Source organism: Haemaphysalis longicornis, unplaced genomic scaffold (genome assembly GCF_048455015.1).
Source record: "Haemaphysalis longicornis isolate Haplotype H1 unplaced genomic scaffold, Haemaphysalis longicornis Haplotype H1 scaffold_10, whole genome shotgun sequence".
Lineage (NCBI taxonomy): Eukaryota > Metazoa > Arthropoda > Arachnida > Ixodida > Ixodidae > Haemaphysalis > Haemaphysalis longicornis.
Genome location: NW_027526204.1, coordinates 12,129,895 through 12,151,251, shown reverse-complemented (window position 1 = coordinate 12,151,251; position 21,357 = coordinate 12,129,895). Strand labels below are relative to the sequence as shown.

The 21,357-nt window shown below is 46.3% G+C and overlaps 1 protein-coding gene across 4 annotated transcripts in view; it reads right to left on the bottom strand.

The window, feature by feature from the left end:
- The window catches only part of LOC144158189 (nischarin-like), a 73,233-nt gene that overhangs the window by 19,501 nt on the left and 32,375 nt on the right, over positions 1 to 21,357 (bottom strand). For all 4 annotated transcript variants that reach the window (XM_077688879.1, XM_077688882.1, XM_077688881.1 and 1 more), the window contains 2 exons: positions 11,319 to 11,506; positions 2,715 to 2,816 (listed from right to left, as the gene is read on the bottom strand). In XM_077688879.1, the coding sequence (XP_077545005.1) occupies positions 2,715 to 2,816; positions 11,319 to 11,506 (290 nt within the window). The remainder of the gene's footprint in view (positions 1 to 2,714; positions 2,817 to 11,318; positions 11,507 to 21,357) is intronic.

Below are 21,357 nucleotides of genomic sequence, written 5' to 3'. Positions count from 1 at the left end.
TCGCATCAAAAAAAAAAAAAAAAAAACCGCATTGGAGCGGTTTACAAAGTATTTAACGTAGTGTAGTATATTCTCTGTCATCAAGCACAGCCACCTCGGCTGTCGCTTCCGTATGTTATCAAGCATCGCGGCGTGGCATTATTCTGCTTAAGAATACGGCATGATAACGTATGCCTCATTTGGCGATCGTGCATACTTTTTGAACACGAAAATTGTACAAATGAGTGCTATCAACCACAACAACAACAAGTATCATTCACAAGGAAACACGGCGAAAAGAGCATGGCCGAGGCGGCCGATCCGGCCGGAAGTCCAGGTATGACGTTTTTCAGCCGGTTTTCGCCCGCGCTCTTCGGTCTTCCGGCATCGCGCGGCGAGATGGGGGCGGGGCATCGGGACACTTTTGTTTGCTCATTGCGCCGCTTCTATTGCATGTATTGCGAAAATATTTCGTACACATGAACTATTCAATGTGTACTTGCTGCTAGTCAAGTTTTCTTTTAATTCTAAAACCGCTTCACCTTCCCTTTAAACAGGCAACTTTAATTGAGCTATTAAAGAAAACAGGTGATGCAGTGGCAACTTTGCAGCAATTGCTCTATGATGCCACAGATTGGCACCCGCTGAGCAAAACCACCACCAAAAAGCCTGACTGGGTGGGCGATTGCAGTGGGGCCTCTGGTTCTCTTCGATGGTGTCGCTTGAGTGCTAGGCTGCAGTTAACACACTGGTAAAATGTTTTTAGTGCTGCCCCACACTACATCCCGATGGCATAAAATTTGATACTTCAACATTTCTTGCATTCTTTCGGTTAAAAAAAAATGCTGGAACGACACTGAGTGAGCTACAAAAGGCTAGTCCTTTCAAATGAAACAAAGTTGTACCATATTTTTGCGCATATAACCCATCCCTACCCCCCCTTTCAGCCAGCCTGAAAAGAAAACAACTTCCTCGCGTATTGCCCACACATTTGATACAGGAAAGGCTGCACCCAAGCTACTGCTCAAGCAACACATCACATACTATGTAGACAGAAAAAGCGTACACTGTTCAGCAAGTAGAACACACTGACTGCAGCGCGAAAGTCACAACTGACTAATAAAATTCAGTTCTTAGAGTGTGCACGTCCTATTTTTTTTTTCATTGTCCTTGTATGTTTTGCACAATCGCTACCATGGATGGCTTAGTCAGTGTTACTGCGTCGCAGCTTCACAGCACAATGCACATTGCCGTGAAGCTGCACTAAAGCAAAAACCCCATGTACCGTATTTACATGATTGTAAGTCGACTCGAATGTAGGTCGACCCTTAAAAGTTGCATCTCTCTTTCTCTCTCTCAAAAAAAAAAATCGAGCGTTGCTTAGAAAATTGTATCACAAAGAGAAGCTCTTCCGTCAACCCACTCGGCGGCTCTACCATCAATGATCGATGCTTCCACAAGAGCCACGCGCTTGTGGTGCACACAGTAGATGTTAAAACCGAAAAGCTTTTGTATAAGCACCCGGAATAACCATGCGCTGTGGGTTGAGTGGGAAGAACACATTCGCTGCGAGATGACAACCATCGAAGCAATCGGCAGCAGACACTGCCGCGCGATACCAAAACAAACAACATGACGGCTAACGGAAGCGGCCGCGCTTAATTTACATTTGAGAAACTAACCTCCCACCATCGCGTTTGGAAGTGTACTGAACAATGTGATATGATTTGGGCTACATTAGCGCCGTGCACTGAATCAAGGGATTTGCTAATACTCATTTTGTTTATTAGAGACAAATAAAACGCTTCTTGATGCGTTTTCGCACGCGATTCGTGTGCGTCGGCGTTGCGCGGGCAACTTTTTCACACCCGCATCGACGATTCCGCGCGCGCGGCAGCTTCTAAGTTCTACCTCGGTATGACGCATGACGAGCGCAGCAGTGTGAGGAGCCTGACGTCTTGCCCCAATGGGGAGGTGCGCTCTTCATCGCTCTTCAGTTTGAAAGCGCTTGGGACAGCTGGCTGGCGCCGCCGGAGATGTTTAGGCTTACCACGGTGACGGATATTTGATTGGCGCTTTCCCTAGTGGCGCGGATGATGCTTTATAGTGTCGTTTTCCAACCACATCATCAGCTCCTTTCCTGCACAAACGCCTTCGTTTGTGCCTTCAGTGATATCTTAAAGAGTGGTTAGAAGCGGTCGCTGGAGCTATGCGCACCTCTTCGTGGCTGGTGACGCTGCCATGTTGCCGCCGCCGCTTGCGTAGCGCACGGCATGCGGGTGGTATTCGCGGCAGCATCAGCGCGCCGCATTTTCGCAAGCAGAAAGCGCCCCATGCGGTTCACACTTTAGACCATGACCATGGGAATGAGGGTGCAAAGCTGTCCCCACCTCGTAGCACCCCCGATTTCTCATTTCTCTTGCCGTTACTAGCGGTAGACGGTTCAATTTCTATTCTAAGTCGACCCCCCAAGATTGAATTGTCAAATTTGAAAAAAAAAAGGTCGACCTACAATCGTGTAAATACGGTATTATCCACACCCCTTCTTTGCCAGTGAAATTTTCGCATTTTTGGTGCAGGTTATATGTGTGAAAATACAGTATCTTGTCTTCGTGGCCCCCTTTAAAGGTGGAATTGGAAGTGGGGGGGAGGGGGCAAGTGAGCAGCTGTCAGCAGCAGCCAGGCAGCAGCTGGAGTTGTTGGCAGCTCCAAGAGTGGGCGCGAGAGAGGCTCACCCAGGTGGGCTGGCTGCTGCCTTCCTTGGCCACCCTCAGGGCTCGCAGGACGTTGACCGTGTCCAGTTCCTTCTGCGTCGCCTTCTGGCCATCCAGCACCACCTGCACACGACGGCACAGTACGGTGTTCACTGCGACACCACCATAACAGCCACGTCTCTGAGTCTTGGCTCAGGGACTGAGCATCTGGGAATGTGCCCCTCACTTTGATTCATGGGTGACTAACCCCCATATTCACAAACCTACCTTATACTTAAGGTAAGTAGGAACTTTTACCTTTGGACACCTTTTGGCACCTTAACATGTTTCAAGAACTAAACTTATGCTCACAGGGCGCCTTTTCGTGAACTTACCGGACCGAAAAGTAAGCACTACTTGAGGTAGCTACGGACCTACCTTAACTCTTTCGGGACCGCCCGAAAAAGTGATGAAAAAGTGAGGTCTCGCTACAAATTTTTTATAACATAAAGCAAAGGCCCCATCCTACCTTAGCATATACCAAAATGCAGCTAATTATATGTTCTTTGACATATAATTGACGATAGAACAATGAAAAAATCTTAAAGTAAGAACTTTGTAAAAAAACTCCAGAAAAAGATAGAAAAAAGCGTAAATATAAAAATATTAAAAAATAGTAAAATTATTTCAGGATATACAAAATCTAACACAATGCTTTGTTTCTTCATCGCGAAAGTTTGATGCGGCTAAGTGTAACTGGTTTTTTGTTTTGTGCGTGATCTCTTTGGCACTAGGGCCATGGCTACGTCGTCGCCCAGGTACACGTTGGGCTTTCGTCTCGGCGAAAACTTGATCCCTTTCTGAGATGGTGGCAGGAGATCACCACCATAGGTAGTTAACACCCTAGCAAACAAATATAAACCAGCCAGAACATATTTCAAGTGCACGTACCTACTCCAGAGACAATTGAAACCGAAACCAACACCCACCTTTGAGCGCGATTTGATGTTCCAGGCTGATCGACACCTGCATCCTCACTCGAGCTGAAATCCGATCTCTAAAGCCGCATTCCGACTCTTCACTGCCACTCTCATCGTTAAAATCCACCGTAGAAGGCGAAGATATGCGAGACGAGATGAGGGGGATTTCTTATCGCGCTCGCGCGAGTATGACGCCATGTTTGTTTACATTCGAAACCACTGCCCGTCAGAATAAAATATCTGATGCGTTGCCGCCTGGCGATAAAAAAAGAAACTTCACAAAAGAGAAAACTATAGTTTTCAAACTATCTCCTAGATGTCGCTAGGTGTTCCATTGAGCGAAAATTTGTATTCTGCAGGCTCGTGAAACCATCGATCATATGTGATCGATGGCCTATGGAGCGGTCCCGAAAGAGTTAAGGGTCAACTGCACTCAAATTTTTCTTTGTCCAAATTTGATCCAAATAAGCAGTTAAAGCTCTTGAAATCACCCTGGCGAAATCCTAAGCTTCGTAAGCGCACAGCACACTAGGTACCATGGTTTTAAGTAGCTCCGTGCAGACGACGTTTGCACCTGGCGGAAAGTCGCCGAAACAAGTTCCGTGCGGCCTATGATGGAGGTTGGGGAACCTGTTCCGTGGAGCTCGCGCTTCTCCTGCGACTTCCACGGCGCTCCGCCGGGGAAAGGGGTCGTTCGCCCGGGAATTCTCTGCTACACCACCGTGCTGTACCGCCGTCGCAATCAAATGTTTCAAACCAACCGCATGGGTAGCAATATCAGCCTTTTTTCAGTGCAATAAAAGAGATTAGAAGCCTACAAACTATACGCGCGCTTGCGAACGTTCTGGAGCTAGCAAAACTCCATTTACTTGGAAATAATTTTTCTACTAAAAGAACTAAAGCGACACGCACACTTGCCTTACATTTGTCATTCCTATTGCATCTATCACAGAAAAAGAGGATCTTTTATAAATTCTTGACCACTTGCACTTCCGCGTCCAATATTTGCAATATTTAGGCTAGACCAACGTCACCTCCATCCCTTAGACCTATCCAAAGTTTTACGACCTAACTAGAGTTGTACACGCCGGTATAAACATTTGCGCGACTTTTGACTCACTCGCTAAGGGAACCAAAATCAGCCTTGCTCGTTGTAACGAATACATCCGTAAAAATATCGGTCACCGTCTTCGCGAAGTGCGGAAGCTAAGAAAACTGTTCCTCTCATAAATAATAAACTTGATTTTTTTTTTTTCAATTCCCAAATGAAATATTTACTTTTGTAGAGCGCTAGATTTAGTTTACTTGAAAGTAAAATGTTTTCAACAGCCCATGTGTCTGGTGAAAGTAGAAAACAGCGGTAGATAGGCAACCTTCTTTGTGTTTTAGTGCATCTCATCGTTTAGCTGTGGAAGCTAGCTTATCATTTTAGATCCCTTTAATAATTCCATTCTTGATGGGCAGCAAGACGAAAAATACTGGGCTGACATTCACAAAGCTCTTTGCACATAACGTATAGTAAAAATAGTGAATGATCTCCGCCCGCGTGCGGTTTATTTCCTTCAAATAGAGCGATGTGAGGCGCCGGTTAACCAAAGCGGCTTTTCAATATCGTACGAGCAACTAGCTTTGTAAATCAGGGCCCTCTTTTTTACTCGCAATGCCAAGGATTGCTCAGCGGCAGTTATTCTGATGAAAAAAAAAAAAAAAAAAAAAACTGTCGTACGGTCTACTTCATTTCGATTGATAGCAACGCGAACTCCATTATCCTGGGAAAACGTTAGTGGGAGTCATTCTGTGGAAATGACAGTGCGAAACACGACGACCCCACACGCATTTGAAGGCGGCTCTGAGCAGCCGGCGGTTCTAGCGCGGCCGCTTCCGTTCCATCACGTACGTCACGTCCGGCCGCCGGTAATGGCCGCCTTTATGATTCAGTTTCGTTTTGAAAACGCCAATGTCGGGAGCCGTTTGCGTCCCTTGCGTTCATGTTTGAAACGTTTAATTTTGCATTTCTCATCCCTTTTACGTGTACTATTAGATGACATTATTTTTTCGTTGTCGAAAATTTGAGTGCAGTTGGCCTTTAAGTGCGCCTTTTTTTGACCAACATTGCAGTCTACTACGATAGCTTGGCTAAGCTGTTCAATTTCGCACATAGTTCACGAGAAGTTGACAACGCTGTGAACAATAAAGCGCTTTCTGCGGGCAAAAACGATCCGCGCACATGCCTGCCTCCCTCACGCCGACACTCGCTCAACGGCACCCATGGCACTGCCTCCGTGCGTAGAACTACGCCGGCAGGCGCAGCTACAGTTTGTCGCCGCTCCCCCAAATGGAACCAATCGGGCAAACCAAGTTACGCATGCGAGAAAGGGAATGATACTGTGGTGAAACTTCACGCAATAGATAATCGTGCGCAGTAGTAGCGCAAGCGGCGACCAGTATTCTGCCACAATGTTAAGCCCAAAGTTCCCTACAGGTACCGGCTACAGATGGAGCTGGCTGATCTAAGCACTTCGAAGCTGGCACCATGGAAGCATTCTTCCCTATTGGCCGCCCCCACGCCGTGTGCGGATTGGTCGCAGAAGCATCGTGTGCCTGGAAAAGGCCGCCTTTGATAAGTGCGCCTTAAGGAAGGTTTGTGAAGCGCAAGGCAACCTTTTCTCATTCTGGTCCTTTTCCGAAAGGCTTCCTTATGGCATAAGTTAAGTATGCTTTCTGAATACAGGGGTGAGGCACCTCACTAAGAACAACTAATACTGGTCAGCCTTATTCAGCATTCGCTAAAAATGAGTGGCCTCAATAAAGAGACGCTGGACTTGAGCTTCTTTTCTTTTTCTTTTACCTTGCTTACTCACTCCTCCTAAAATGCCTTTTTTTTTTGGGCTGTATTCACCTTATAAATAAGGCAGCCATAACTTTCAAGGCCGAAACATGGGGCATTTCAACCAAAAAGCGAAGGCTGGGGGCAGGGGTGATTGTAGAAGAGAACTTCTATTTAAAGCATGTAACCGCTGTGATTTACTGCCGCTGTTACCAACGCTAGTGCCACCTCATCTTCATGATGTCCTGCTGTAAAGTAGCTCCAACTTTTTCCTATGTGAGTACAGTACACGCACACCATGCAGGGATGCCAGTTGGCTAACAGAGGAAGTTCTTGCAGCCAGCTAAATAAAGCTCGCGGATTCCACTGTTTAGTATTCTCGTGGCCTAACAAACCCAATAAAAAGCCCACCCAATGTTGACCCATTGTAACACGCGCCCACTGGGCTATCCCCAACCAACACCGCCTTCCTTGAAACAACCACACAAATTTAGTGCTGTGGCAAGACGCATTGCTCACGGACTACTGCCGAGGGCATCCAATCTTAAAAAAACACTGAAGGGAGTGTTGAAATGCTACCTGTTACTCAATTGTGTAGTTTAAGGGGGGACACTGGTCTTGAAGACATTTTTGTTATTTTTTAACCTATGTGCTTGAGATTTACACATTGAGTGTATTTCAATATCCCGAGCACAAATATGCACTCAGTTTTTGTCTATGGGGTGTAAGTTTACAGTTGTGCAACACGTTATGTCACTCCGTTTTGGGAAATTTTTTCATTATGTACCTATGAAATAACTCTAATAGCTTTTATCCCTTTGTGCTCTAGAAGGACCAGGGAGTGCAACTATACCACTGCAGTAATTTTAGCATGGTTTCTGCAAACACTGTAAAATTCGTAAACGTCAGGTCATCAATTTACAATGTTTTTGTAAAACTAACTGCATACAATGTTGTGCCAGCAAAACGAAATTCTGTACTTTTGTGGTCTTATTGCACTGTTCAGTTCATAAGCTTTTGAATTCAGCAAAAATGGTGTAAATCAAATCAGTACATCGCAATATATTGTACCCGAAAGCTGACTATGTGGGAAAAAAATTGGTTCTGAGAAAACAAGGCACGAAGTTTGGAAGCATAGGCAAAAATGGTCATGTAGGCGACTTCAAAGGGAGACAGCTTTGTGAATACTTATGATACAGCTATGATATTTCGCAGGTACACTCTTTGGGACCTGTAGACTGCAAATAAAATTAATACAAAAAATTGATTTTTTGGTAAATTTTCGGTCCTCAAGATCAGTGTCCCCCCTTAACTCTTTCGTTACGGTGGAAAAACGGCCGATTTTAAGTGCTTCCACAAAACGTTTTTTTTTTTCTCTTGAGCTACTGGACACACGTAGCCTTGCTATGCATGAAATTGTAGCTTATAGATTGCTCTTCCAAACACAAAGCAGCAGTTTTGTTAAAGGTACAATTACTTACAGTTTATTCGTCAAGTAATCAGAAAAAAGCCCCCAAGAAAAGTATACGAAAAACACAAATCAGCACTTTTACCGAGACTAAAAATTATTTCAGGTATTTTAAGATAGACAAATTGTTCCTACGTTCCTTGGCTATGTTTCAATATATAAATCAACAGTGTACACCAAGTTTTGGATTTTTGAGGGCCCGTCAACCTAGCGCAACTGACGGCTGTGCCACGCCGCGAGGGCACTCAAGGGTGGGTGAGTCTGTAAAATGTGCACCCAAGTACCGTACTTACCCGATTCTAATGCGTACTTTTTTTCCGGAATAATAGGTTGAAAAATCGCATGCGCGTTTGAATAGGATACGAAACTGAAACAGCGGAAATTTCATCCCACCCATCGCCATGTCAAGATGGCGTTAAAGCTTTTAGCAACGATTTTTCGGACGCAGGAAGCATAGGCGCCTAGGCTTTTCTATCGGCGTTCACACTATTTGTCAAATCGTTCCACTTGCTCGCTTGATAACAGCAATGGCAGTAGCGGCTCTCACGCACTCAAAACGAGCGGTCGGCTGAAGCGTGCGCCTCTGGAGAAGCTCGCGGGATGGGCGTGTGAGGCGTGGGCCACGATGACATCGACAATGGTTGAACGTTTGTTCAGAAGTGTGGCATCGCGAACGTGCTTGACGGCACTGAGGACGAGATTTTGTGGTCAGCGGAGAGCGACGAGGAGTGAGATGAGCGAGATTACTTCGGGAAATAAATCACCTGTTTCTCTCGCATTCGTTTTTCTTGCTCACACAGTTCCGTGCGCGTTACAATCGGAGGTGCAAGTTTTTTCGGTTTTTTGTCAGGAAAATCGGGTGCGCGTTAGAATGGGGTAATTACGGTATACTCTTTTGTGTCCTCGCACAAAATCCTTATCAGTTCGGTGGTAAAAAACAAGAAAAAAAATCGAGCGCTCTCGACAAGCGTCGCACCTGAACCCTGCAGCGCTAATCTGACACGAGCGCCAGGTTATCTTGAAGGTGATAGCGCGATACGGTGCGGTGCATTTGGCAAAATATCCCGGCCGTACGTTCTCGAGACCCTAAACACAAAATCAAAACCACAGTCGTCAGATAAGAAGCACGTTTTGTTTATAAATACAGCGCGGAGTCACAACGAAATTACCTGCCAGCGCTTGTTGAAGTGCGAGGCACCTGAACCGGAGCTTCGTCGTCCTAACTGAAATCTGAAGATCCCACATCATTGCTTGACCCCTAAATGCTGCTGGAATCAGAAAAATCGACAGCGGGAGCTGCCGAAGTGCTTGCTACAGCAGTCCGACTGTGCGGAGCGCGGCGCGAACCCAACGTCATTTTTCCTCCACCTCCCCTCTACCGTCGGTTCAAATTTCTCTTGCTCACCGCCACCACACGAGACACATAAACAAACGAAACCGAAATTGAAAGAGAAGTTGCCAATGAACACACCAGATGGCGATAGTTGTCTGTGGAGCGCGGGTTTCAGATTTTGCGGGAGATTTAAAATCATCAGACGCCGGCTTCCGATTGCCTATGGCGCCGTCGTGAAAGAGTTAACTGAGTTCATGATACAGTCGAATCCCGCTACAACGAAATTGACGGGACGTGCGAAAAATTTTGTTGAAGCGAAAATTCGTTGAGGCGAAATCTGCTCCAACACACCACGGAAAGGCCAGAAAAATAGCCCCGTGCGTTTCCGCAACATTGGCAGCATAATACAGTGTTTAGAAAAAGGAGTGACGCGCCATAACTCATGTTTATTCGGATAACAAACATACCAATGGTTATCTGTTTTTTTCACTGCACCCAAAGAACGTGTTACGGAACGTATCGCTGTACAACAAGGCGTGTCCACCGAGCTGATTACTTGCAGATAGCTGCTAGGCCGTCGGAAGCCCCCCCCCCTCTCACTTGTGGCAGGAGCAGTGCCGTTATCTTATCCTCTGACAGGGCACGGCAGCTACTGACCTTGGCAGGCAAGACGCGCGCGCTTGCATTTAACATGACCGCGCGCTCGCGACTAAGATAGGATGACTAGGCTTCAAGACCAAATGCGCAAACATGATTTTCGCTCTTGGCTTTGAAGAATGGTAGAAGGAAAACGGCAAGGACAGCTGCTCACAACGCATACATGACGGCACCGCGCCAGCAGCGGAGCACATTCATGCAATTTCAACTGGATACGGATTGGCTGTAGCTCTGCGGCTCCGCCTTGGCGAAGCGGGCCTGTGCCTCGTGTAAAGACGGCCAGCCACATCGTTATCACCATCAAGCAATGGCGTGTGCCTATGAGTTATTTTTTGTTTTGTTTTGGGTGGCGGTGTGGTCGCAATGCGCTTTTTCGGTGAAACTAAGCGTCCAGAATGTATAAAAAGTTACAGATAGCTGGCGCTATGCTTATTTTATTGTAAAATAATTGTTCAAACCCAGCCCAAATCATCGAAAATTTCGTTGAAGTGAAAGCAAGCCTGACAAATGGTTCGTTGTGGCGAGGACTTTGTTGCATTGACTTCTATGGCTAGCTGACGGGGAATTGGAAATATTTCGTTGAAGCGGAAATTTCGTTGAAGCGGCGTTCGTTGTAGCAGGGTTCGACTGTACAACTTCAGCAAAAGTCCATAGCGTTCGTTCACTTGCAATAAAAGGAAGAAGAGAAAATGCTACGTGCTGTTTGTGGATGCTGCACCAACTACCACTGTGATGTCGCATTGGTTTGCATTTGGTGTTCACGTGACCTGTGTTAAAACTTCGATATTCACTCATTTCACAGTCAACACGGTATTTTCGCTTTCTTTGTGTACGTGTTGTACTGATTAGAAATGCAAACAATCAGCTAAATTTATCCTCATGGGCTACTAGTGCGTCATCGTTGATCACGTCAGCAAGTCATATAGGAGGATGGTGAGAGGAAAAGGGCTCTTGCAAATGCACTTTCATTGTTAAAAGGTGTGCATAAGTCGGTGAGAAAAAAAAAAAAAAAAAAAACTATGCATGGTGCACATATTGCAGACTAATATGGTAATGCAATTTACCAGTGTGAACCACTCACTTGCCAAGAATACAAAGTGCAAGCTTGGCTCATTACCGAGGCTGCTTTGCCTTTATAACAAACTTCGAACAAACAGTCCAGATATAAATATATATCACTGCAGTGCAAATTTTGAAGTTTTCCAACCCCCTTTGCTTCAATTTTTCAGCCAATGAACGACTTTTGTGGCTGCAATGGAGCCGAGTGAGTTGCCAAGTTGCATTTTGCATTCACGGCCTCCCTAATTAATAAAGCAGCCCTCAATCTGCCACTGCAGTGCTGCACCCCGCCTCTGCTGTCCCACCCTTGGGGGCGGCTGACCTCGGAGGCCCGCTGGCCGAAGAGCAGCAGCGCGTGGGGCCGGTAGTCGATGAGCTGCCCCACGGGGTTCTGCCGCAGGTCGAGCGACTCCAGGCAGGGCAGGGCACCCACGTGGCCCACCTCCGACACCAGGGCGATGGAGTTGCGCGACACGTCCAGCTCCACCAGCGAGTACATCCGCGACAGGCCTGCGAACGCCGTGCGAGCATAGGGGGAGAGCTGCCACACAGGCCACAGCGTGCAACGACTGCCAACCACCGACACCCACCCACACGTTGAAGGGGTAAACCAAGATAAAAACAAAAATCCATTCAAATACACTCAGTAAGAGCCATATTAAAGGAGCCATGAAGAGAAAACGCAAGTTTGGTTCATTCAAAAGATTGTCTCGTTAGAATCATACTGACACCACTTTTAACGTAAACTTCGCTCAAATAAGCTACATAATTACGAAAAACGGGAATGGTCATGCGACCCACCAGCTCATTTCCCGCAACAGAACCTATGATGTCACATGAGCTAAGCTCTGCGATTGGCGGAGGCTGGCAGAAGCAGACGCAAATTAGGTAGAGCTTACAAACTAGACGAACGAGCGATTTGCGCTTAAATTTAGGGCACATTCTTTACAAAGTAATAAGAATGATGGGACAAACAGTGGAAGTTACGAAAGCACATGTAAAAAACATAGAAGTACTGATGCGTTCTGCTGTTCGTACTGCGCACAGCATGCTTGGTTTAGCTGCACAGCACTACGGGGCTTGGGGTTGTCTCAGACGACACTGGCCGATTGACGCAAGCAACGGTGTCCTACATGACCCCATTTGTCGAGCGAGCACTGTTTCAGGGAACGAATATTTTCTCCCAGAACAAAAACAAGCCAGGTTTAAATGCGGGCAAAAACAAATCAAACGCTTGCCACGGTATGGTGGCGCCATCTAGGTTACGGAATGTAAAGAAACGCGGGAACAAACCAACACCGGTGTACAGGGTGGAGACAACCTTTGAACGGTCCCGTGCCGCCGCAATTGGGCCAACGGGCTCAACGCGTTATTCTTTTCGTTTCCCACGAGACCTAGCAACGCGGAACAGACAATATGATTCAAACTACTTCAGTAAACCGCGTTGCGGCGATAATTTTAGCGCGGTTTTGACACAATGACTTGCTTCGGCGGCGAGCGAGCAACCGAAAATGGCGGCGCCAGCGTATACGTGTCTCTACCCTGTACGGCGGATGCGTGAATGAAGGTACTCTAGGCTGCAGAGCGGTCGGTTCCTGTGATGTCATTTGGGACCACGAAAACGCACGATTGAGCGGGAAAATCAAAATTTTAACCTAAATTGTTTAATTTCTCAGTGAATAAAGCACCGTTTGTATCCGGACAAGCGCTGGGGGCACTATAAAACACAAAATCTTTCGAATAAAACCAACTTTCATTTTCTCTTCATGGCTCCTTTAAGACAATAGGAGATTGGGAGGCTACTCTGCCCAGCTCCACTCTGCAGCCACAACTTGTAACAACCTGGATGGCCAAAGGCACTGCTAGGATACAAGGAAGCCTGGCTGACAGCTGCGGGAAGAAGACCGTTCAAGACGTCTACCTTCCATAACCTATCTATGGGAATGAAAAAAAAGCCCTCTCTCTTTTTTCTCTCCGAGCACTTAATTAACACTTCTTACGTGCTTTGAAGGCAACAACCTGGAGATACCTATTAACAACTTCTTTGCTGCTACATTGGGTTTGCGCCTCTTTCTCTGCTTTGACATCGTCTTTTGGCATGAATTGCTCCAAGTTACTCCAACCATCACTCTCAGACTCGCCACGGACTCCCCGACAAGCAATCTGGCAATTGTTTTTTGCCTATATTTCCACGACATGGCACGGGGAATCCTCAGACTATTCGCCAGAGGTTCAAGACTGTACATCAAATAGCCCCAGTGCGCAAGAACGACCACATACCCACAATCCGTGCAATCAAGTGGCCAACACAAATAACTAGGGGTGTGCGAATATTCGAAACTTCGAATATTCGATTCGAATTTTTTGGTATTCGATTCGATTCGAACGACACTTTTATTGTTCGAAATATTCGAACCACCCAAAACTAAAAAAAAAAAAAATAAATAAATAAATTCAGAGCGTGTGTGTATCGGTGTTTATTTACAGTGGACTCTCGATGATACGATTCTGGGGGTGCGAATTTCGGGATGATACGAATTTCCGAAAAGTCCCGGCGAAATTGCATCGTTTGCAATGGGAAAAATTTCGGCTGTTACGAACGGACCTGCGCGGCCCGGCGGAAGATACGAACGAGCCGGCGAGGCACCCGACTGCCGAACGAGCAAGTGACGGCTCTCGCTCCCCTGTTTGTCACTCTTTCTCCAGAAACGGCCGGGCTGTTGTTTTCTGCTCGCGAAAACGCTCTGCGCAAGCCCAACGCGCTGACACCGCCGCGAAACCACCCCCACGCTGCGCGCGGCGCGGCCGGCGGCGTCAACATGGCGTCGGCTCCAGCCGCGAAGTGGCGCGGGCGCTCGAGCGACCGCTTCTAACCGCTCTTTAAAATGCGGCTCAAGGGAGACACGAAGTTGCTTGTGCGGTAAAGGAGATGATAATGCATGCGAAAACGGTACTATAAAACATCATCCGCGCCGCTAGTGAAAGCACCCATAAAATATTTGCCGGGGTGCTAAGCCTAACCATCTCCGGCGGAGCCAAGCCGGCTGCCTCGATCTCATCGCAAGTAGTCAGGCTCCTCCATTCTGCCGCGCGCGTCGTGCGTCATTTTCTGACCGAGGTAGGCGCTACCGCGGGCGCGAAATCGTCGATGTGGGCGTGAAAATACAGCGCTCGCAGAGCCGAGGCGAGCGAATCGCGTGCAAAAACGCACCATGCGGTTCACGCTTGGCTTTTGCGGCGTGTAGCGAGCTTGGGCACAGCGAGTGAGGTGACGTGCGCGAAGCTTTACGTGCTCCAGAAAGGACTGCTTTGTGACACGGGGGTTAAAAAAAAGCAGAAAAAATCACGAATTTCTTCACGCGAAAGTAGGAAAAGAAATAAACGAAAACTTTTTTTCAGCGCTAAATTTTTTGGTCTGTGTTGGTTCATACGAATTTCGGATGATAGGAATATTTTTCGCAGTCCCGCGAGATAAGTATCATCAAGATTTTACTGTATCATCGCGCGGCAATGTGCACGGGCTCGGGCATGCCAGCTACTAGTGTCTCAAGTGAGCGGCTGTTTTCGGTATCTGGTAAAGTGGTGACGAGCAGGAGGTTGTCACTGCTCCCCGAACATGTCGAGCAGTTAACCTTTCTCCATGTTAACATTTAAGTGAGTGCAGACCTTAACCTGTTGAGTGCAATGGTATTGTGTAATTCCTAATTTTACTTTGTGTGATTTGTTCTGCAATAAAGTTGCAGTTTTTGTGCCTCTAAGAGATGGTGAAAACATTAAGTTTACAAAAAACAACAAGTATTCGTATTCGAAAAATATTCGAAAAATATTCGATTCGATTCGAACTTTGTTTTTATTATTCGAATTCGCTTCGAAATTAAAAAAATGATATTCGCACACCCCTACAAATAACTTCCTTATGGCATTTAAAGGAAAACCCCTTGAGATACTTAACTTCTTTATCGCTACACCGTATTTCTGTCTCTTTGTTTGCTCTCACTTCGTCTTTCGGCATGATTTACTCCGAAAGGCAGACTGGCCACACTTCACACCCCAGCTTCCCCTGAATCAAAGTTCCTCGAGGCTGGGGTGCACCTGCTCTGCCTACGTGACGTTCAATCCTCACACAAAATCAAATCTACCCTTCACAGCAGCAGCCATCTTCTCTACTAGATACACTTCACTGTTCTTTTAAAATGAAGTCCACAGGGACCGCAGAAAAATTCGAATGAACCAAACTTTTAATTCAGGGGGGTCACTGCTCTGAAAAGAGCTCCTTTTAATTTTTAAGTAAACTCTGTGAACCTTGCCAGTCTTGCAGCTTCCCGCCCCCTGCTTTCAAATATGCCATTAATTTTTCAGTTGATCAATTAGTTACCAAGATAGTTAGACGTAATTAGTCATTTTTGGAGGAACAATAGACAAAACAGTGTTACTCATAAAACTGTAATCTTTAGATTTTCCAATACTATGAACCCTAATGATTGCAATAAGAGATTCAGTTTTTTTGATGCACTGGTTGGGACTAATTTTACAACTCATTAAACTTTGGTGGCACCGCTGGCAAGGAACCATTCTGAATGCACATTTCAAACACCAAAGTTTAACGAGCTGTAAAATTAGTTCCAAGCAATGCCCAAAAAAACAGATTCTCTCATTGCACTCACCAGGGTTCATAGTATAGGAGAATATAAAGATTACAGTTAGTTCTGTGACAAGCACTGTTTTGTCTATTGTTCCTAGAAAAATGACTATCTCTAGTTATCTTGGTAACTAATTGACCAACTGAAAAAGTAATGGCCTATTCAAAACCAGTGGGAAAAAAAAGCAGCAAGACTAACAAGTTCCACAGAGTTTGCTTAAACATGAAATTAAAAGAAATTGTTTTAAGAGCCGTCTCCACTTAAACAATAAGCACAATAACCATACCATCATTAGTCCGCAACATGTCTCCCTTCTTGATTTTGTTTAGAATCCCGACCCCCGTCACCAACTAGACCATACGATACCAGTTGCCTTGATAGTTAAGGGGGGACGTGGCTTTCAAAATCAACTTTTTTATTTCTTTGTGGATTTTGATGAAAATTGGCACAGCAACTGGAAATGCTTCTGTTACAACACCATAAAAATTTCAAGGTAATATTTTGATAACTTTTCATTCATTAAATTTTCTTTCTGTTCCGCTTGTACCGAGCTTGAGCGACTTATAAAACATGATAGAAAACTTGTTCGGAGTGCTTTGCATTCCCAAATGAACGGACGAGGTCGTGACAGTTTTAGAATTTTTTTTTTACAACACAATGTTTTTTGGTTTTCATTTTTTTAGAGGTTAATGAGCAACAGGCATGTCGACTGCGAACAACTATTTGAATTAAAAAATCACAAAAAATAAATCTGGAAAACCAAGAGTGTCACGACCTGTGTAATGCAAGAAACGGAATCAAGATAGACCCAGCGGTCACGAAGAAATCCCTGGAACAAGCGACACAGGTGGCAAAAAAAACTGTTTTGAGAAAACGGCTTCCGAAGTTGCAACATAGGTTTCACTTATCAAAAGTCGTCACGGTTGTAGCCTTTCATGTCCTTTTGAACATGGGGTTTCTGGAAGGCCTTGTCTTGAATTTGGAGTGCCTTTTACAGCCTTTTTCTTTCTACAAAACATTATTTTCAGCTCCTCTGTGAAGAGTACATAGCCCAGTTTGCAGACCAAATGGAGGGGGAGATGGCTTTCAATGCAAAGTAGGTTAGCTGGTTGGCTGTATCGCACTAGACAACTTCCCTTTGCAGTGTTATCCCCATGGCAACAAGTGAAGCATTTTTTTACTTAAATTTGAAAATTTCTGGCTTCTATGTTTTATTACTTTGCCTGGCACAGCAATTCAGTACTCATACGTGCAGGTGTTCATTGCCAAAAGTTTGCATACCATAAGGGTGCAAATGAGCTACTTTGAAGCTTGGTATAATACAGTGCATAACTCCAACTTTGATGGAAGGGTTTTTTTTTTTCACTAATTTTGACGGCATCCAATATTTCTCGCAGCACAGTCAGTATGCTCTAAGCCATGATTATATGTATTGGTGTCAATCATTTCCCTACAAAAATCACTGTTAAATACTGCGACAGTAAGGTAAATTTTTAATGCAGAGAACATATTTTTATTCCTATACAGTTAAACCTCGATGTAACGAACTTCAATGTAACGAAACCCTCGATGTAACGAACCACGGAATTTTTTGTAACTTCAAGTGTATGCACACCATGTATTTTCACCCTCTGCGTAACGAAGTCCCGTTTGCCGGAATTTCAAAGTAACGAAGTTTCATGGAGAACGAAGCACGATATTTAAGTTGTAGAAGTAGATTTTGGGAGACGCAAGCGCCAAAATGGGGTCCCAATAAAACGCGAACGGCGACACGGGTCGCCCAATGCCGCGGATGCAGCCAGCCACGGAGTCTGATTACGTCCCTTGCCTACAAACTGCGTGGCGTGCATACACGGCTGGCGCACTGTTTCTGTCGGAGCTTAATCGTCTACGGCTTAATCGGCATCAGCGTGAACCGCACGCAGCGTTTTCTCCCTGCAAAAACGCAAAACGCGCCCCGCAAGCCACAGGCGCACTGACGCAGCCGCGGAGACCACCTGCGCGATGCGGTTAGCTCCAGCGACCGCTTCTAACCTCTCGCTGAAACGCAACTCGAGGGGCATATGAGAGGGGCGTGTGAGAAAAAAAGCGGATAACGTGGGCGAAATTTTCATTGTAAAATGTGACACGCGCCGCTTACGAAAGCGCCCATCAAATATCCTCTGCGGTGGTAAGCCTAAGCCACCGGCGTTGCCGCCGCCGCTGCCGCAAGCCGCCGCTTTGCACTTTGTTCAAGTTCGCTCATGCTTGTTGGGTTTCGTCGTCCCAGCAAGCATTTGTGAATCTTTATGAGCCTTGCACGCGCGTTTTTTTTTTCACACCGGCGTCCGCGATTGCTTGCCGGCGGCGGGAAGTGACTCGCGCTGTGCCACGCTGCGCGCAGCAGTGGGAGGAGCCTGACCAGTTTCGCCAATGGGGAGGCGTGCACTCTATGGCGGGAGCTTCGAAGCGCTCGGGGATGCCGGCTGGCTAGACGATAAGGCCGCCGCGAAGGATATTTGATGGGCGCTCTCGTAGGTGGCGCGTATGACGTTTTACAGTGAAAATTTTGCCCATGTTATCCGCTTTTTTTCTTGCATACCCCTCTCGTTTGCCCCTCGAGTTGCGTTTCAGCGAGCGGTTAGAATCGGTCGCTGGAGCTACCCACATCGCGCGGGTGGTCTCCGCGGCTGCGTCAGCGCGCCTGTGGCTTCCGGGGCGCGTTTTTTCGGGAAGAAAACGCTCCATGCGGATCACGCTGATGCCCGCGTAGACGATTAAGCACCGATAGAAACAGAAACAGTGCGCCGGCCGTGTATGCGCGCCACGTTTTCTTTTTCAGGAAACGCTTCACGGGATGAACACTTCATTATAACCGCGAATTTCAATGTAGTGAAATTTCAATGTAACGAAGTAAATTACGAATTTTACCAACTTTGTTACATCGAGGTTTAACTGTATTCCTAAATCAAACCTGTTTGCATGATTATTAGAAGCGCACGGGAAACGTTGCGCAAGAAAGGCGATATGGCTCGCGCGCATCGCAGCGCACGCTTACCGCGACATGTCGTACTTTGATTATCCCTGATATGGCTTGTCAGGTCGCTTTTAAGATTAAATCTAACGTCGCAGGCATTAATTACAACTGCTGGCGTTCAATTGTAACCGGTTGCGCAGACATGTGATGCAGCAATGCGCGTCGGCTATGCCGTGCGCGCCGCAGCGTTTGACGCGTCGACCGTTTCTTTCCCAAGGCTAGCGAGCCCACAATCAAAACACAGCAATAACTAAGCGTGTAAACATCGCAAATCCGACTAAAAGTTCACTTCACGAACCGCTATTGTAAGCGCGCACACCGCGTCACCCTCCGGGGTCTGGCGACGGTAGGGTCACGTGCCCCACGAAGCGTTCGATGACCTCCACCTTTCGAGCCACACAACTTCCTGTAATCTGGCTCGTGATCTCAGGCATTCCTATCGCGATAACGTCCGTGCTGAATACCACCGATTGAATAGAAACTCGGCCGAGCGAAGCTCCGAAAATGAACTCAACCCGCACGCTACGCAGTTCTGGCGGCCGCCATCTTGCATTGCGCCGCGACACCCAATCAGGAGGCCCGTCTTGGCGCGGCCCGACCGGAGGACGAATAGCGCTTCGGCATCTATTTCTAGCTTCGTTTGTGCGGCATTTCTTTTCTGCCGTTCGTGCGTTTGTGAATGAACGAAGATTAAAGAGACGAGGGGAACCGGAAAGATGAACGCTCGGCCGATCTAATGATATCAAAATGGCCGCGCCCGATGGCACCGTTGCGGAGATGCAGCGCTCCGAAAATCGCCGTTTTTTTCGCCCTTTTGCGCTGATAGCTGGTCACCGCGCCTGGCAAAACTATTTTTTTATGCTACTTTACGACGCTTTTCAGCGGAAAAACTTCGCAGACATACAGATTAGGAAACATAGAAGCCGAATATGTGGATTTCAAAAAAAACGATGTTTTGGTCATTTTTCTGAAGTTGAAAGCCGCGTCCCCCCTTAAGGCTTCCAGCTAAATTCAAAGCCTGGAGCGGCTGCCCCACAGACTCCCCACATGGAGCTGTGCGCAACAAAGGTTGGGGACCTGAAAAGAGAGCGACGCGTACGCTGGCACAAGTCTCAGCTGACCTGCCACCTCACGACTGTGTACTGCCTCAGTTGTCGTGGCGCCGACATAGTGCAGAGTACGGCACTGTTTCGGCGCGTGAAAATTTCGAATTTTATCGAGAAATCAGTTACACTGATGATTATTATTTGAATTAGCTTCCAATGAACCGATTTAACTTTGAATTATCAAGCGATTTCTTTTATTCATTTGAATGTAAAATTGCTGCACCGAAACATCCAACTACAATTAGGAACCAAAATTATCAAGAGTCAGGGTGTCTACCAAGTTGACACTTTCAAATTCCCCGAGTTTTCCAGGTTTTCCCTGAGGCTTTTTGATAAATTCCCTGAGTGACACAGAACTCTGTTTTAGGGCAAGAAGGGCTGACATCATGTCGCCAGTTGCCGTCACCCTCTAAAAAGCATTTCACAAAATAAAATGTGACATGATAGAGTTTGAATGCTAACCAGTAACTTTAATTGCATTAAAAAAGAAAACATAACAGATCGGTAGTAACATTCACAGCAAATAAAATATAAAAAAAAAATGAAATTAAACAATTACAAGCCTGTTGGAGGTTTTGTCAGAATAAACAGCTCTGCTAAGAAGCGACACTAGACCTCCAGAAATACCCTCGTATGAAACCGAAACTGGGCAGTGAACAGCTGGTGGTGTTCAAGGCCGATTGGAAGTGTTCTCCTCGTCTGAACTCATATCTGATGGCTTGGTGTTATCTTTCGACTTTCAGCTGAAGCTGTTATCGCAGAAGCAAGGCGTGGGTAAAGTGGCATGCTTGTTTCGAGGAACAGTAGCGGGCGACAGAGGTGCCAAGGCAAATCAGCTTGTAGTTTGGTAACTGCGTAGTAGCGCCAAATATGAATTTTGCAACGCAAAAATGAAACCCAAACTGGCTGAAAATGCCAGGCACACTTGCTAGATGTGCACGGGACAGGCAGAAATAATCTTTGGCAGAATAAAGCTACCTTTTCTCTGAACCAAAGATCGCTATTGAACAGCTGGTGTTGTTTTCAAGTAATTATCACCTCTCAGCACTGCCGGATTACACAGCTGACAACATTATTTGGTACTTGACTTGCCAGAAGCCATTTGATTAAAAAAATAATAATAATAATGGTAATGCAGCCTAACCACAAGCGGCATGCTTGTTCATCAAGTGCAGCAGCCACGCCCCTTTCCTCAAAAACACACGCACCTCAGCTCACAAAAAACGCCATAAAAAACCTCAATGTCACCGAAGCGATGCGATGAGTTGTTTTTTTTTGGGGGGGGGGGGGGGGGGGGGGGGGGGGGGGGAAGAGAGAGAGAAAAGGGCCCGAAACGGAGCGGGAAAATTTAAAGTGGCAGTGCCTAGACTAACCACTGGCCGCATTAGGTGCACGAGAAACGACTACAACATGCAAATCATCGATCACCGGTGATCGATTTGAATAGGTGTGGTAACGAAAAAGTTAAGCCTCCCCCTCTCTCCCGCACACACACATAATGTCCCACAGAACAAAAACTTTACCATCCTTTTTCTGACATCGCAACTGCGTCAAAACCTTCGCTACAAGTGCATCCAGTCAATCATCAAGCCTTCAAAG